General features: G+C 33.3%; 1 protein-coding gene across 9 annotated transcripts in view; it reads left to right on the forward strand.

Moving 5' to 3' along the window:
• Positions 1–18,948, forward strand: part of NBEA (neurobeachin) — a 667,980-nt gene that overhangs the window by 121,922 nt on the left and 527,110 nt on the right. For 8 of the 9 annotated variants that reach the window (XM_044249587.1, XM_044249579.1, XM_044249580.1 and 5 more), the window contains exons 9-10: positions 2,553–2,750; positions 3,394–3,527. In XM_044249587.1, coding sequence (XP_044105522.1) covers positions 2,553–2,750; positions 3,394–3,527 — 332 coding nt within the window. Of the gene's footprint in view, positions 1–2,552; positions 2,751–3,393; positions 3,528–18,948 lie in introns of those variants that run through there. The other variant, XM_044249585.1, reaches the window with a different exon arrangement.

The following is an 18,948-nucleotide window of genomic DNA, read 5'->3' on the forward strand; positions in this document are numbered from 1 at the left end:
TACTTTTATTTTTACAAACTAACTGCTATGTTTTACTCCTTCAAGATAATTAAATCCTTCTTTTGATCTGTGCTTTGCAACATAAGTAAATAATCAAATTTTATTTGTGAAATTTTACTTCAAAATTACTGGATTAGTAACATAAATATTAAACATTTTGAGTATGTATAATTCTACCTAAATGACTATTAAAATATTTATTTTTTTAATACCAAGGCAACCAGTGAAGAAGGCAAATTAAATTGGTTTTATGTTGCCAATATTACTATCTAATATAGTTTACTCATAATTTCATTCAGATATTACTTTTTAAAAAATTCTTTTTTTTTATTGTAGTTGTTGCCTATTTCTTTAGTACAGGAGGGACTGAAATACAATCTTTATTTTAAACCAGAACATGTGTTAAGCCCAACTGTTACCTCTAGATTAGGAAGTAAGAATCTGTGAGTTACATAAACAGATTAAATTTTGAAACTCTGAGGTGGCAGATAAAGTTCTATATTCCATTTAATTGGGAAGAGCAGGCAAGGTTCAATCCAAAGTACTGTAATTCTGTTAGCTTATTTCTTATATCAAAATATGTAAATGTGCTTATATTTAAAGGACAAAAAGTATCAGCCATAACCAAATATATATAAATTTTCATTTATTATGTTGCTCTTATATTGGTAGATGCTTAGTAAGTGGTTTGTGTCCAAGTTCAAGGAAGGGAGGCTCTCTGATACTAGTTTAAAAGTAGAAAATGGGCTAAATTTGGCCCGACATGTTTGGTCTGCACAGTGTTTTTGAACATTTGCATTAAATTACAAATTAGGTGATATTTTATAAAGATGTCCAGAGTTCATGTTCCTTTTGAAAAATACTGAAGAACTGACAACATGGTACAAAAATGGATTTGAGCTGAGCATTGAGCACTTTTAAGATTTTATTTATTTATCAGAGAGCGAGCGAGCACAGGCAGACAGAGGCAGAGGGAGAAGCAGGCTCCCTGCTGAGCAAGGAGCCCGATGCGGGACTCGATCCCAGCACACTGGGATCATGACCTGAGCCGAAGGCAGCTGCTTAACCAACTGAGCCACCCAGGCGTCCCCATTGAGCACTTTTAGACAGGATATACATTGTCTAGACTGAAGAAATCTCCGTGTAATCTGCTTCATTTATACACGTATTTGTTTGCCTCCTGTAAGAGTCCGAGTTTGGAACATTCAGTTTACACTTACTGTAACATTAGAGTAATGAAATGGGGCACATTGGTTATATGATTTCTTTGACTCTTATTAAATAAAGGTGCAGAGGGCACCTGGGTGGCTCAGTGGGTTAAGCCGCTGCCTTCAGCTCAGGTCATGATCTCGGGGTCCTGGGATTGAGTCCAGCATCGGGCTCTCTGCTCGGCAGGGAGCCTGCTTCCTCCTCTCTCTCTCTGCCTGCCTCTCTGCCTACTTGTGATCTCTCTCTGTCAAATAAATAAATAAAATCTTTAAAAATAAATAAATAAATAAATAAAGGTGCAGAGATAATCAGTAATAGAGTCTGGATTATAATCCAGATCACGTCAGCATTAATCCATTAATACTATGAGAGAGAAGACTTGACATTGTGTCGTGGCACTATCCCTTCCAGATCTTAATCTAACATTCAGTTTTCATAGTTGTAAGTTGAAAATAATCATAATAACATCATGTGATTTTTACAAAGGTTAAATATTATTTGTGTTTGTCAGGTTTTTATCTGCAGAGAAATTCTGACCATTTCTAACAATAGTATGTTTCTTTTTTTTTTAAGATTTTCTTTATTTGATAGAGAGCACAAGAGTAGGGTGAGGGGCAGAGGGAGAAACAGACTCCCCATTGAGTGGGGAGCCCAGTGTGGGACTCGATCCCAGGACTTGGGGATCAGGACCTGTGCTGAAGCCAGAAGCTTAACTGACTGAGCCACCCAGGCGCCCTAACAATACCTTTCTGATTACAACTAGTACATCTTTGTTATTTCTTTATAAAGCAGTGACGTGTTTTAATGAAGTTTTTTCTGGGTTTAACATGACTATCTGATACTTTTTTGTGGATAGTGTTGTTACTCAATATGTTGATAAAATTTTTATAGTAGAGGTATAAATATTTTTGCTTATAAACTTTTTTCATAGTCTTAAATGATAATTGTTTTTCTATATAAGTGATTTCTATACCAGGTGCTGTTTAGTCATGTAAATACTTTTGAATGTGTTAAGCAGGAAAATTAAATTTATGTTATGAAGTATTAAATCAAAGTCCTTTTACTACAGATTTAATAGCATCTGGCTTTATATTTTTTCTAATAAAATTATTTTAAAAATATAAACCAAAATATGCAGATGAGTAGTGTTTATTAACATGATGAGTAAAATTTAACTCCTGGAATTGAAGTAAGAATAACAAAATAATACCACTGACTAATGCCTGATGCTTGGAAGGGTCAAACAAATTGTCTATTATCTTAAATGTTTCTCTGCTTTAAAACTTTAGAGTTTTATTGTGTTACATTTAAAAAGAGTATTTAGTTTAGTTTTATTTTTTCAGAGCACCTTCAAATTTAAGTCCGAGAGTGACATTCATTTGGCAGAACATCATAAACAGGTTCTGTATGATGGGAAACTTGCGAGTAGTATTGCATTTACATATAATGCTAAGGCCACTGACGCTCAGCTATGCCTGGAATCATCACCAAAGGAAAATGCATCAATTTTTGTTCATTCCCCACATGCTCTAATGCTCCAGGTAGGTGAATAGTGGCTTAGTGTAATATTCTCATTAAGCATTAACAGTATGTATTTTACATATTAAACCTTGCTAGTCTGTAGATCTATAGTTGCTTTTCTTTTTCTTTTTTTTGTTTTCTAGTTCTTTGAATGACATTTTTCCTTTCTCCCTTATTTTCTTATTTTATTTTATTTTATTTTTTGGCAATATACTTTGCCCTGGACTAGTCAGTCTTCTTAGTAGGGAATCTGTCATCTCTGTTATCTTGTCTGTTCTATAACCTTTGAAATAAAATTGGTTGATTAGCTGAACAGAAAATTGTTAGACACAAATATATACTTTGCTTTAAAAATGTACTAGTATAATACCCCAAATAAAAATTACTTGAAAATCTTTAAATCTACTAATAATATTTCTTATTCTAAATTGATTTTTGATTTATAGCTTCACATTTTCCATATAAAAATCTCAACTTCAAATTCAAATTTGAAAGTGGTTGACAAAGATTTCAAGTTTTTATTTTATATGTGTATCAAAAATTTTATAATTGAAGGATTTAAAATGTCTATGTTTTTAAATTTTTTCAGAGTTACTTAGAACAAGGAAATAGTGATAACTTTATGCTTCAGAGGTTAATACACATTTTTGTTTTCGAACATAGGATGTGAAAGCTATAGTAACACATTCAATTCATAGTGCAATTCATTCAATTGGAGGAATTCAAGTACTTTTTCCACTTTTTGCCCAACTGGACAATCGGCAACTCAATGACAGTCAAGTGGAAACAACTGTCTGGTAAGTTTTCTTTAAATGTGTAATTTCTTGTAATTTTTACACGCTTAGATTATGCCTGGCATAGTCAATGCTGTGTAAATGTGTTACAATATTTGGTTTTTATCCCTGAAGTGCTAATAAAAGTTTCTTTAGGACTAAGGCAGATATATATTTACACAATATTAAAACTTGACACTTAAAATCATAAAGGAATGACTTCCTTGATAATAAATCAAAACTTCTTACCAGATGTAGCATGATTTTAATACAAATTGAGGAGAAACACTAGTCCCAGCTTTAACCTTTAGAAATGCTTTATGGTTTGGATCATCCATGAAATCCTCTTAACTCATATAAAATTACTAGGGTAAAGTTCATTCCGAAAAAATGTATTTGATAACAGTCACATAATTTATATATTATATATTAGTATTATTTTATACTTATGTTATCATAATATTGGGATAATATTAATCGACATTAGCTTTCTTTTATATATAATTCATATATGAGAATCTAAATCTACCCAGTGGTATATCTGTGTTTATATAAAAATTCAGTTATTTTCTAATTAGGCTTATTTCATGTGCAATTCTGTAGCTTCTTTGCTTTTTATAAAAACATACCTAATGCTTCAAATGCTGATTTAATTTTATAACAATCATTTCTATAAGAAGTTAAATGTGAATTTTTAACTATTTTTACTCTGTACATTGCTATGTTTGGAGAATTTCAAGAAAAAAATATATAGGTAAACATTCATTTTTACTCCAGAAACAATATAGGAATGCTTCCCTAATATGCACATATATACTGAAGTTCTTCATGGGTTATCCAATTTTGAATTGTTGGAAAACCTAGGGAATAAAGCAAAGATGGGAAAATAAATTAAAAGTCCATTGGAATGTAACATGATTTTTTCTTACTTATTATCTAAATAAGCTATTAACAAAATTCTATTTTAATTTCTAATAATACTGTTCCTGTATTGAGACCACCTTTATGTACAGTATAAACATGAATATAAATGGACCTGTACATTTACAACATCCAGCTCTTATCCATGGGTCATTCTTTCTTTTATATCAGTGTAAAGGTTGGAGTCTTGAAGTAAAAAGCTTTGAGGTAAAAAAGGAACCCTGAGATCATGCCCTGCTGTGATACTATTTTGCTATAAGATCTTAAATAATTTCACCGGGGTGAGGGTGGATTTCAACCTGGTGGAAAAATAAAACTTTAAATTTCAGTCCTGGGTCTAAATTCAAAATGTTTTGCTCTTTATCATCTAAGTGAATCATCAATATACATTGTGATCAGTAATTAAAAACTTAGTAAGTTCTATGAAAAGAAGTTGGGGATGAAGTAGTCTGTAGCAAACTCCCATGTGTAATTTAAATATTCCTTATGAATTAATATTGTCTATAATCATTTTAACCATGGAATTTGTTGTTTGTGAAGAAAAATTAGAAAGATTATATAGTTTGAAAATGTTATAACTAAAACTATCATAATAATTTATATCTACGTGAATATCTATTATAAAATCTTAGGGCTAAAATCATATTTTAACAGTTTATCTGATCCATTCATCCAGGGCACATGGATATTTTTCATTGCCTGTCTTCAAAACTCATTTAAATGTTTATATTTTGGTATTTAAACTGTATTTATTTCATCATGGAGGTAGAAGATAATATAAGGGGAGAGTATTCTGATTTTCATTTTCATTTGTTTTTAGTATTTTATATCATTCATCTTAATTTTTCTCTGTAATAAAGAACTTCCAACTTTTGCAGTGATATACATGTTCTTAGTTTAAATCCAACAGAAAACATATAATAAGAAAAGTATCACTGTGCTCTTTGTAATAACACATACCCAATTCCAAGCTACCCTGCATTCATTTATGTGCTATTTTGAATTCTTATCTAATACTTTTGCATTAATTATATCAAAGCCCTTGATGTCTGAGGTTGGCTCTTTTGCGGAAAATTGTGTCTATCAGTAATAAGGTCTTCTGTTATTTCAAATTTTGAAGGGGGCCATTACAGATAAGTGTGTACATGAGTGGTACAGTCTTTTGGTTTTTAAAATGTTAAAACCAAGTTATTAAATGGGACTTCTGTCTCTACTTGAAGAACCCAGGTTCTTAGTTGCAAGGCCAGAGTTGATAGAGTTTCTTGTTTTCTGGCTATATCATATATTTCATTCATATACATGAATGAAATCTTGAAATAGGATATATCATCTTATTTTTAGTTATTATTGTTCTAGATGAATGAGAACCTATTTGAAGTTTTTAAATTTCCAGAGAAATTTTTTTTGAAAATCTGTTTGCATAAAAACTTACGCCAGCAATAATAGTGTTATCTAATATTTCATTACTTTTTGGAGAAATTGAACTAGGCTGTATAATCAGTTACTTCTCTGTCTTCTGTGTTTTAAGGTGAAGCATTTAGTTACCATGTTTCCCCCCCCACTCAGTAGTCCTTTTTTACGAAACTTTATTGTTTCTCTGGTGGCACTATTCTACTTTCCTTAGAAATCTTGATGAGTTTTACTCTACCTAGGGAGCATAGTATTAAAATAATTTATTGAAGGAATAATTTATTTTCTGGAGTCTTTATAAATAGGCTCTGTGTACAATTTTTTTTTTTAATCATGAAGGGTATGTATTATGGTTGTTATATGTGTGGACTTTCAAGTCAGATAGTCTTGGGTTCAAATTCCGAGTTTACTGTATTATTAGTGCACCTTTGAATATGTTAACAATTTTATGCTTCTGTTTCCACTGTTACAAAATTGCAATAATAATAGCACATTGGATTATTTAGATTAAATGTTATAAAATATGCAGATCATTATAGTAAGCACTCAGTACATGTTGGGTTTTGTTAGCATGACAATGGGCTAGGTGATCTATAAGAGCCTCTCTAATACCACGGCTTTATATTTAAAAAATTATATATCATTAATCTTGGAAATTGGTTGTTATAATATGGACTGTATTACTTTATATTTGAACTTCTTTTTATCAATGTTCGTATTTACAATAGAGACTTAAGTAATTAATTAGGACATATTTTGAATTTTAGTTGTAGTGATGAAAACTGGTTTTGAACTATTCATTTTCTAAATATGGTGGCTTAATATAGAGGATGTGTAAATGTGTATATTGGTTCTGAAGTCAATGCCAAGACAATAAAAGCCTAGAAGGGTTTAAGATGATTTTTCTTTAGCTTGGTTTTGGATCTCATATAGCATCCCCTTTAGTACTTAAATTTCCAGGAATAACACATTTTGTCACCTTTTCTTTTAACATGTAGTTTTAGCTTTTATCATGGCACAAAAATATTCACCAACAAAATGAGTAGATAAATATTACTGAACTGAGTTAAATAGCCTGTGGCATCACAACAGTATTTTTTTTTTAAAGATTTTATGTATTTATTTGACAGAGAGAAATCACAAGTAGATGGAGAGGCAGGCAGAGAGAGAGAGAGGGAAGCAGGCTCCCTGCTGAGCAGAGAGCCCGATGTGGGACTCGATCCCAGGACCCTGAGATCATGACCTGAGCCGAAGGCAGCGGCTCAACCCAATGAGCCACCCAGGCGCCCCCACAAACAGTATTTTTGATGTTACCTATTTTTGACAAGTAAATTAGGCCAATATGTAGTTACCATTGTGATTTCTTCTATTCATAATGATTCTTAAGCTCTGAGATCTCCTTGAGTAATTCTGCCAAGTGATCAAAGCTGTTTGGATGTTTTTTTTTTTGTATTTACTTTTTTTTTTTTTCAATTTATTTATTTTCAGAAAAACAGTATTCATTATTTTTTCACCACACCCAGTGCTCCATGCAAGCCGTGCCCTCTATAATACCTACCACCTGGTACCCCAACTTCCCACCCCCCGCCACTTCAAACCCCTCAGATTGTTTCCTTTGATTTGGATGATCAGATACATTGTAATGACAGATCTTTTTCATTTGGTCCACCCTCCTTTTTTTCAGAACATATGTTATTAAATTCTTTATGTGATACGAAATAAATCTTCCTTATTGTGTATTATGGGAAGAATCTGCTTTGAAAATAATACGTTTTCTGGTGCAAGGTATAAATAGACTTTCGTATATCAAATAGCTAAAAATGCACTAATCAAAAAATTCTCTTTAGAGACAGTGTGATGCAATGAGCAAGACTTCCTTTATGTCAGACAGATTAAGACTCAAATCACTGTACTGTACTATCTGATCTTGGGTGATGGGGATTGTTCAAGGGTGTGTAGTAGTAGTAGTACATGGCATTTACTGAGTACTTACTATGTGCTAGTCTCTGTAACTACAGTATCTCATCTAATACTATCTACTGATGAGGGAGAGAAAAACTGAGTAACTCAAGGCACAAGACTTAAGTGGGAGATTAGAACCAGAATCCTAATCCTGAAAGCCTGACTTCAGAGCCCTCACTCTAAATCATTGTGAACAACTCTGAAAATCACTTTTGCCAGCTGTGGAATGAGTTTTTAGAAATGCCAATTTTATCTGACTGCAAAATGAGTTAATCTAAGATAGTATATGTGAAATATCCACCATAGTGTCTGGTACATAATAGACACTGAATGTATTTTCTCTCTTTCCTCAGGAAATACTAGTCTATAGGTGTGATATAATTTTGTATTACTAAAATTTATTTCTGATGCTGTTTTACCTCTAAAAAATTTTACAAACTAAAATTCAATTTTGAGTGATAGTTTAAATGAATTCTTTTAAATATATAAATATTTTTCTCAGAAAATTGTTCCTTTTGTTTTTAGTTATGACACAAGTTGTTTGGTAGACTGTTTGTTGGAACATGAGATACAAAAAATTAGAGAATCCATAAGGAATTTATGTCAGTGATCTGTCATTAAGAATCTTCTTGTAATGTGATGTTAATGACTCGTTAATTTGTTTAGTGAACTTAAATGAAGATGTTTTTCCTTTTTTTTTCCTGAGTGAGGGAAAGGAATGGGGTGGTAAGAGGCAGAAAGTGAGGGAGAGAGAGAATCCCAAGCGGGCTCCAGCCCAGAGTGGAGCCTGACACTGGTTTGGATCTTACAACCCTGAAATTATGACCTGAGCCAAAATGAAGAGTTAGATGCTTAACTGATTGAGCCACTCAGGCTCCCCAAAGATTTCTTTTTCTTAAAATGTATTTTGCTCATCAGTTATTTCAATGATTATCTTGAATTTTGTAAGCCTCTGAATAATTAAGCCATTCCTTTAATTAAAAATTTCATTGTGAGTCATTGTAAAGTCCTGGTTAGCACTGCTGCCATGTGTAAACCAACAGAATTGCCTGGAAATTTCAGTATTTCAGTGAGTACCTAAACCAGATTTTCCCTTACACTTTGAAGTTATCTAAAAATCCTTTGTTCAACCATGTTTTCTGATTGTTAGTTCAGGGAAAATTACCTATTACACATACAGTGTCAAAATTTTATTGTATAGTTTTAATGCAACTGACAAAAAAATGAAATGTGATTGATTTCAGTAGGCAAAAGAAGCGAAATCAGTACCTGTTGATAATGACTGTCTCTCTTACAAAGGTTGTTAATATATGTAGAATATAATATTTTTGTTTCCAGAAGCTTTTAAGTATTTTCAAATATACACCTATCAAATTATATTCCCTTTATATTTTTTCAGAAAGAATGTATGTCACTTCTTATATTTGCTAGTTTGCCTTTTTTTAGTTTACTGAATTATTGATGAAAAATTCTTTAAGTAAAACAGACACAAGAAGTGTAATTGATGTATATTATTACTACTAATAGAGGAGGAAAAAAGCAAAGAAATAATTTATTTGGTAAGATTAAATACAGTAAAGTGGAGTTTATATTGAATTTACCGTGAAAATTAATTTTTAAGAAGTAAAAAATAAAATACAGAATTCTGCCTGAAACATAAGGAAACTAATTTAATGTTCAGATAACTTCTTCTTGTCAGGCAAGTCCTTTATACCCTATGGAGTCTCTATAAAACTCCTAGTATATCTAGAAATTTAATAAATTTGTCAGCTGTCAACAAGAATGGATGTTTTGTTTTATTCTAGATTTATGACTTATGATTTATTGACTTTTCAAATAAGCTGGTGCTTTATTGTCCATTTTAAAGTGTGTGTTTTTTTTTTAAATAAGGAGTGATTGCCTTCACAATGATTCTTTCGTAAAAAGTTCCCTTTAAATTTAGTGAAATGCGTTTTTAATGCTGTGTTAGTGAGTGTTATTTCATTTTAGTACCTTTTTTTGCTCTGTGGAGGTCAAGGCTTTTGCTTTATCTTTGCTGCCCCCACCCCAAAAAGATAATTGCTTTGTCAAAAAGGTAACTGCAAATTATTTGTTGCATAAATTTTGGCAACTATAAGCACATCTTTACTGAATTAGTTGCCTTAATTTTCCTCTAGTTTGTATATCCATGTAATTTCTCCTTTGATATTTCAATCAGTCCGACACAATCTTGTTATTTTTCACATGAAATAGCATTCATTTCTTCTAACTTTTCTCTCTTTGTATTCCTTTTAGAAATAAGAAAAATTCTTCATTCATTTTGGTTTTGTGATAATCAGAGTCTAAAGCTAAAATAAATATTATTTGCTTTTACAAGAACTATTGTCACACGCTGATCTCTTCACTTTCAGAAGCCCAGATTTTCTGATGAAAAGTGGGTATAATACTAAGAGTGTCCCCATTGTTGAGGCTCTTTTTCCTTACTCTTCCCTGGATGTGATGACCAGTATGTGCACTGAGTTGAATCTTTAAGAAAAGAATTAATAAGTCATTATCAGGAGATTCTAGTCAGTTTAGTATTGTAATTATATTTGTTTTTACTTTATTTTGTTTCTAGGTCCACGGTCTTATTACCTATGCTGACAACTCCCAAACTTCTTTTTTTTTTTTTAAAGATTTTATTTATTTATTTGAGAGAGAGAGAGACTGAGAGAGAGCATGAGAGGGGAGAAGGTCAGAGAGCGAAGCAGACTCCCCATGGAGCTGGGAGCCTGATGTGGGACTCGATCCCGGGACTCCAGGATCACGCCCTGAGCCGAAGGCAGTCGTCCAACCAACTGAGCCACCCAGGCGTCCCCCAAACTTCTTTTCTAGTTATCTTCTATTTAGGTCCCTATACCCAAACCATGTAGAAGGTATCACAAAATCAACATGCCTTAAATAAAAACCCCAAACTTTCTTCTCTGCATAATTTCTTTTGCTTTTGATATTCTTTTTATTTTTAAATTTTAGAATTTGTTTTAAATATTTTTAAGATTTTTAAATTTATTTGACAGAGAGACAGACAGAGATGGAACACAGGGGGAGTGGGAGAGGGAGAAGCATGCTTCCCCTGGAACAGGGAACCCAACCTGGGGCTCATCCCGGGACCCTAGGATCATGACCTGAGCTGAAGGCAGACACTTAACGACGGAGCTATCCAGGCGCCCCAAAATTTGTGTTAATTTTTTTAGAGACTTCATTGTTTTAGAGCAGTTTTAGGTTTACAATAAAATCAAGACAGTACCGCGATTTCCCTACACTCCCTTTCCCCACAAATAGATACCCTCTCCCTTATTCAATGTCACTCACCAGAATGACTTTTTTTTTTTTTAAATCAAGGATGAAACTAAATTATTACAGTATAATCATTCAAAGTCTGTAGCATCTCAGAATTCACTCTTGGTGTTTTACATTCTGTGGGTTTGGACAAAAGTATAATGACATGTACCTATCATATAATAACATAAAAAGTATTTTTACTTCCCTAAAAATTCTTTGTGCTCCACTTATTCATCCTTTTGCTGCTCATACTCTCTACCTGGAAACCATTGGTCTTTTTATTGTCTCTTGTTTTGTATTTTCCACAATGCCATAGTTGAAGTAATATAATAAGTAACCTTTTCAGATTGTCTTCTTTCACATAGTAATATGCAGTTAGGATCCCTCCATGGCTTTTCATGATTCAATGTTCATGTCTTCTTAGCACTGAATATATACATTCCTTTGTATGTAGCAGTTTATTTATTCATTCACCTATTGAAGGACATGTTGGTTGTTTCCAAGTTTGGGCAATTATGACTAAAGCTGCAAACACTTTACAGGTTTTTCAGTAGATTTAAATTTTCAACTCCTTTGGGTAGATATCGCGGAGCGTGATTGCTGGTTCATATGATAAATGTATGTTTAGTTTTGTAAGAAACCTCTCAACTGTCTTCCAGAGTAGCCATACCATTTTCTGCATTCCACCAGCAGTGAATGTGAGTTCCTGTGGCTCTTTAACCTCATTAGCATTTGGTGTGTCAGTGTTCTGGAATCTGGCCATTGTAGAAGCTGTGTAGTGGTATCTCAATGTTTTAATTTGCATTTCCCTGATGACGTGATGTGATGCATCTTTTTTATATGCATCATCTTTTTGATGATGACGTGATGTATCTTTTTATATCTCTATTTGTCATCTGTATATCTACTTCAGTGAGGTGTCTGTTCAGGCCTGAGGTTCATTTTTTAGTCATCTTATTTGTTTCTTACTGTTCAGTTTTAAGAGTTCTTTTTATATTTTGAATAATAATCCTTCATCATATATGTCTTTGGCAAATATTTTCTCCCAATCTGTGGTTTGTCTTTTAATTCTCTTTATAGTGTCTTTCCTGGAGAAGATTTTAATTTTAATGAAGTCCAACTTAACAATTATTTCTTCATGGATTGTGTCTTTGGTGTTGTATCTAAAAAGTCATCCCCATACTCAAAGTCTTGTATGTTTTTTTTCTTATGTTATCTTCTAGGAGTTACTTAGTTTTGCATTTCATATTTAGGTTTGTGATCCATTTCAAGTAAATTTTTGTGAAGCATGTTAAGGTCTGTTTTCTGGATTTACTTTTTTCTGGATTTACTTTTTTACTTTACTTTATCATGTGGTTGATCAGTTTTTCCAGCAGCATTATTGAAGACACTTTGTTCCATTTGTCAGAGATCAGCCGACTATTTATTGGTGTCTATTTCTGGGCTCTCTCTTCTGTTCTATCCATTGATCTATTTTTTGTTCTTTCACCAATACCATACTATTTTGATGACTATAGCTTTATAGTAAGTCTTGAGGTTGGTAGTGTCAGTCCTCCAACTTTGTTCTTTAGTACTTTGTTGGCTATTTTTTGCCTCTTCATATAAACTTTGGAATACATTATGATTATCCATAAAATAACTTACTGGGTTTTGGCTAGTATTGCACTGAACCTGTAGATCAATTTGGAAGGACTGACATCTTAGCAGTATTTATTACTCCTATTCATCTACTGGACTGTCCATTTACTTAGTTCATTTTTTATATCATTCTGGAGTTTTATAATTTTTATCACTTAGATTATGTATATATTTTGTTAGATTTACACATAAGTACTTTTGGGGGGGTTGCTAAAGTTAATAATACTAAAGGTTTAATTTCAAATTTCACTTGTTTATAGGAAAATAATTGACTTTTTAAATTAATCTATATCCTGCAAGCTTGCTATAATTTCTTATTAGTTCCAAGAGGACTTTTGTATATTCTTTTGGATTTTTCTATACAGATAATCATACCACCTAAAAAACAAAGACAGTTTCATGTCTTCCTTGCCAATTTGTATATGTTTTCTTTTTTTATCACAATAGCAAGGACTCCTGGTATGATGTGGAGAAGGAGTGATGAGAGGAGACATCATTGCCTTGTGTCTGATCTTAGTGGGAAATCTTTGTGGCTTTCATCATTAAGTATGATGTTAGCTGTAGGTTTTTGTTTTTGTTTTTGTTTTTAGGATATTATTTATTAGAGAGCAGGAGAGAGAGAGCGGGCTTGAGCATGGGAACATGTGGGGTGGGGAGGAGAACGTGGAGGGAGAAGGAGAAGCAGGATCCCTGCTGAGTGGCGAGCCCGTCACAGGGCTCATCGCAGGGCTCAATCCCAGGATCCTGGGATTATGACCTGAGCCGAAGGCAGGTGCTTAACTGACTAAGGCACCCAGGTGCCCCTACCTTTAGAGTTTTAATAGATAGTTTTTATCAAGTTGGGAAAGTTCCTTTTTTACTAAGCATTTTTTTTTTTTTATCATGAATGGTTGTTGAATTGTGTCAAATGCTTTTTCTGCATCTATCGATATGAGCACATCATTTTTCTTTTTCAGCTGTTGATGTGATAGATTATATTAATTGATTTTTGAATCTTTAACTAGCCTTGCATACTGTGGATAAATCCCACGTGATTGTATTGTATAATTCTTTTTATGCTTTTTTGGATACAATTTACCATATTATGTTGAGGTATTTTGTACTTAAGTTCGTGGGAGGTACTGGTCCATAGTTTTCTTAAAATCTTTTTGTCTGGTTTTGGTATTAGAGAGATGTTGGGCTCAAAGAATGAGTTAGGAAGTAATTACTCTGCTTCGACCCTCTGAAAGATATTGTAGAGAATTGGTATAATTTCTTTCCATTTAAATTGTTTGATAGAATTCACTAGTGAACCCATCTGGGCCTGGTGCTTTCTGTTTTGGAACATTGTTAATTATTGAGTCAGTTTCTTTAATAGATCTAGATCTGTTCAGAATGTCTTTCTTTTTGTGTGAGCTTTGACAGGTTGTGTCTTTCAGGTTACCGGTCCTTTTCATTAGGTTATCAAATCTGTGGGCATAGAATTGTTCCTAGTATTCCTTTTTGTCCTTTTAATTTCCACAGGATCTCTAGTTACATCTCTTCTTTCATTTCTGATATTAGTATTTCGTGTCCTCTCTCTTTTTTTTCTTAGGCTGGTTTGGTGCTTAATCAATTTTATTGATCTTTTCAATGAATCACCTTTTTGTTTCATTGATTTTCTCTATTGATTTGCTCTTTCCAGTTGCTTTCATTTATACCTTAATTCTTACTATTTCTTCTCTTATGTTTACTTTGGATTTAGTTTACTCTTCTTTTTCTAGTTTCCAAAGGTGGAAATGTAGATAATTATTTTAGATCTTTCTTCTTTTCTAGGGGTGCATAATAGAGGTTTGAACTAAGGATTCCTGTGTGTGTGGAGAGGTGGTTCCCTATACCACTGCCATCACCAAACAATTCTCTATAACATTAGCTGGTTGTCCTACAATTTAATTCAATTCTCTTTTTTTTTTTTAAGATTTGATTTATTATTTGACAGAGAGAGATACACAGAGAGAGGGAATACAAGCAGGGAGAATGGGAGAGGGAGAAGCAGGCTTCCTGCCAAGCAGGGAGCCCAGTGTGGGGCTTGTTCCTAGAACCCTGGGATCATGACCCGAGCCGAAGTCATACTTAATGACTGAGCCACGCAGGTGCCCCTAATTCAATTCTAATACTGTCTACTTGGAGATAGTGTCAGATCCCACATGTTAAGGGCCCAGTCATAGAAGATTGCTGCTCTGACTTTAGGACACCACTCATAAGCCCAGATTATCACATGTGCTTTTGACCAACTGACTATAGATTGGAAATTTGATCGACCCCCTCCTTGATCTTCTGATGCCAGGTGTTACCTGGACATGTAACAGACTAACTATCAATCAGAGGTTCCTACCACCACCACTTTCAGTTGAATTAATTTGCTAGAGTGTCTCACAGAGCTCAGGGAAATATTTTAATTACTGGCTTTCTGGTTTGTGATAAAAAGATATGATGAAAGATACAGAAGAATGGTTCAATGAACATCCAGATGGAGGAAATGCATAGGGCAATGTATGGGGAAAGGGCACAGAGCTTCCATGTCCTCTCCAGGCATGCCACTCTGTCTCCATCTCCATGCTTACAGATCAGCTCTCTGAACCCTGTCCTTTTGGGATTTTATGGAGATTTTGTTATATAGGTATGATTGATTCAGTCATTGGCTCTTGGTGATTGAACTTGAGCTCCAGGTTCTCTCCTTTCCTGAAAGACTGGGTGGGGCAAGTGGAACTGAAAGTTCCAATCTTCTTATCATATGGTTGGCTTCACTGGCAACTAGGTCTTGTCCTTAGCTGAATTTCAAAAGTCATCTCATTAACATGACAAAAGACATCTTTCTCACACTCATCACTTAGGAAATTTCAAGGGTTTTAGGAGCTTTGTGCCAGAAAGAGGGATGAAGACCAAATATGTATACTGATATTATAAATCCAGTATCACAACATTCAGTGCTGTAAATTTCCTTGTAAGCATTGCTTTCACTCCATTCCAAAAATTATTATCATTTCTTTCAATTATTTTCATTTCTTTCAAAATATTTTTACTATATCATAAGATTTCTTTGACTCATGTTATTTAGAAATGTGCTTTTAATCTTCACATGTTATGGGATTTTCCAGTTATCTTTCTGGTTTTGATTTCTAATTATTAATTTTATTGTGATCTGATAGTAGACATATATGATTTTTTATTCTCCTTAATAAATAAAGAGAAAATTTAATTTGTAAGATGCCATTTATAGCCCTGAATATGATCTTACTTAGTGAATGTTCCATGTGAGCTTCACAGAAATGTGTATTCAGCTGTTGTCAGATGAAGTCATGTATAGATATCAATGATCTCCAGTTATTTGTTGGTGTTGTTGAGTTGAGTGATGTCCTAACTGATTTTCTGCCTGCTGTATTTGTCTATTTCTGAGAGAGGGGTGTTGAAGTCTCCAAGGGTGACAGTAGATTCATCTGTTTCTTCTTGTAGTTTTAGTGGTATTTGCCTCACTAGTTTGATGCTCTGTTGTTAGGCACAGACACTTTAAGAAATGTAATGCTTTTTGAAGAATTGACACCTTTATCATTATATAATGCCCTTCTTAATCTCTGATTACTTTCCTTGCTTTGAAGACTCCCCTATACAAAGTTAATGTAGGTACCTCTACTTTTTTTGATTATTGTTAACATGGTATATTTTTTCCTATATATACTTTAAATCTGTATGTGTCTTTATATTTAAACTAGGTCTATTTTAGACAACATATAGATGGATTGTGTTTTTCACTTTATCCTGACAGTTTCTGACCTTTAATTGATGCATTTAGACATTGACATTCAAGTTGATTATTTTTGTAGTTGGATTAATAGCTGCCATGTTTATTACTGTTTTATATTTGTTCTCTTGTTCTTTATTCCTGCTTTGATCTTCTACTGTTTTTCTGCCTTTTTGATTTTAAGTAAGCATTTTGTATAATTCCATTTTGACTCCTTTCTTAGAAGCACATCAGTTAAAATTACTTTATTAACCTTTTTAAATTGTTGCCACAGAGTTTGCAACTAAATTCTACTATCAACAATATACAACTGCATGGGTATTGTGTGTACTTCATATCAACAAAATAATCATTCCTTCTTATTCCTAGTATCATTCATATGTCATTAATTTCATATAGAAGCATACATAGGCATATATACATATGTATAAGTATACATGATGAAATACAGTGTTGCTGTTACTATTTTGAATAAACTGTTGTATATTAGATCATTTAGAATTTTAAAAAAGTTTAAAAAAAATAGAAGTTTTCATTTTACCTTCACTATTCCTTCTTTAGTGCTCTGGTTTTCTTTATATAGATCCAAGTTTCTGAACTTTATTATTTTTCTTCTTGCTAAAGAAATTTTGCTAACATTTTTTTGCATGCTAGGTCTACTAGCAACAGATATCCTCAGTTTTTGTCTGAGAAAGTCTTTATTTTTCCTTCACTTTTGAAAGATAATTTTTCAGAGTAGAGAACTTGAGGTTGCTGGGTTCCTCCCCTCCCCTACTCCATCACTTTAAATTTTTTACTCCATTCTCTTGCATGGTTTCTGAGGAAAAATCAGATGTAATTCTTATCTTACTTCCATTCTTGGTATTGTGTTTTTTCCCTTTGGTTTCTTGTAGTAATCTTTTGTTATATTTGATTTTCTTTAATTTGAAAATGATATACCTAGGTATAGTTTATTTTGACTTTTATCTTGATTGGTGTTCTCTGAGTTTTCTGAATATGTGGTTTGGTTTCTGATAAAAATTTTGGGGGAAATTCTTAATCATTGTTTTTAAAAAATATTTCTTCTGTTCCTTTCTAGTATTCTTCTCCTTCTGGTATTCCCATTATGTGTATGTTACACATTTTGTAGTTGTCCCACAGCACTTGGTATTCTTTTTCTTATTTAGTTTTTGTTCTCTGGTTTTGGGTTTTTGAGGACTCTGTTGATATATACTTGAGATTACAGATTTTTCCTCACCCATGTTCAGTCTACTAATATACCCATCAAACACACTTCTCATTTCTTTTGCAGTATTTTTTACTGATAGCATTTCTTTTTTGTTCTTAGGAATTCCATCTCTCTGCTTTTACATTGTCCATTTGTTCTTTTATGATGTCTCTTTTATCATTAGAGCCCTTACCATAAGGGCTTAGCATAATTTTTTCTTGATAGTCAGACACCATGGACTTGGTAAAAGGAACTGCTATAAAAAGGCCTATAGGAATGTGGTGGTGAGGTGTTGGGGAGAGAAAGCATCCTCAGCCTTGTGATTAAATACTGTTTTTTGTTTGTTTGTTTGTTTTTAGTCAGTTTATGCCGCTGAACTAGAAACTTCACAAGTGTTTCTCAGGGTTTTTTTCAGCCCTATTGGGTGGGAAAAGATGACTGTAGTTGGCTATAGTTAGATATTTCCCTTCTCTCAGTCATTTGGGCTCTTAAAATACCTCAGCAGGTTAGGATTGGTTAACTAGTTTCTCCTGAGGGCAGGCCTTGTTAACAGATTGCTCTGGTATATTTCAAGTTCATTTTCTTTTCCCCTGGAAAGCCCGGGAGGATTTTTCTGTTGCTTAATAAAATCTGGTTGATCTCCTGGAAATAAATCATACTACAAATGTAGAGTCCTCTCTCTGGAGGGGCTGAAATCACTGAGATTCTGGCAATTTGTCAATTACAGTTTAGTTTTCCCTACCTGGGCACTGTTTGCCATAGTGATGTCCACTTGTGTGTCTCTGCTCCAATAATCCATGACTCCCTATAGTTTGCTCTTTGTCTCCCAAATCTTTAGGGCATCGGTTTGCCTTGTTCTTCTCCTCTCTTATTGGATCCTAGAAGAGCTGTTGATATATATCAGTTTGTTTAGCTTTTTACTTGATAGAATGCATGGACTTTTGGATTCCAGGATTTTTACTTTCAGAACCAGAAACCTCTATGTTACTTTGTTTCATCTCTCTTTTACTACTGGTTTGCCCTGAATTTGAACAGCATTATAGAAGTGTGCAGCACAGTGAGGAAATTGAAGGACTAGCGTTTTGACAACAGAAATGAAAAGAAGGGCCCCACAACCAGAAATTATTGGGGAAATCATGGAAAGGGAAGAACCTGGGAAGTCGCTCAATAACATTATGTATGAATTCAGCTCTGAGCCGTACCTTTGTGATTTTGATCCAAATTAGAGGTCTAACCATTACAGTAAAGCA

This window comes from Neovison vison, chromosome 5 (assembly GCF_020171115.1).
Source record: "Neovison vison isolate M4711 chromosome 5, ASM_NN_V1, whole genome shotgun sequence".
NCBI classification, from domain to species: domain Eukaryota; kingdom Metazoa; phylum Chordata; class Mammalia; order Carnivora; family Mustelidae; genus Neogale; species Neogale vison.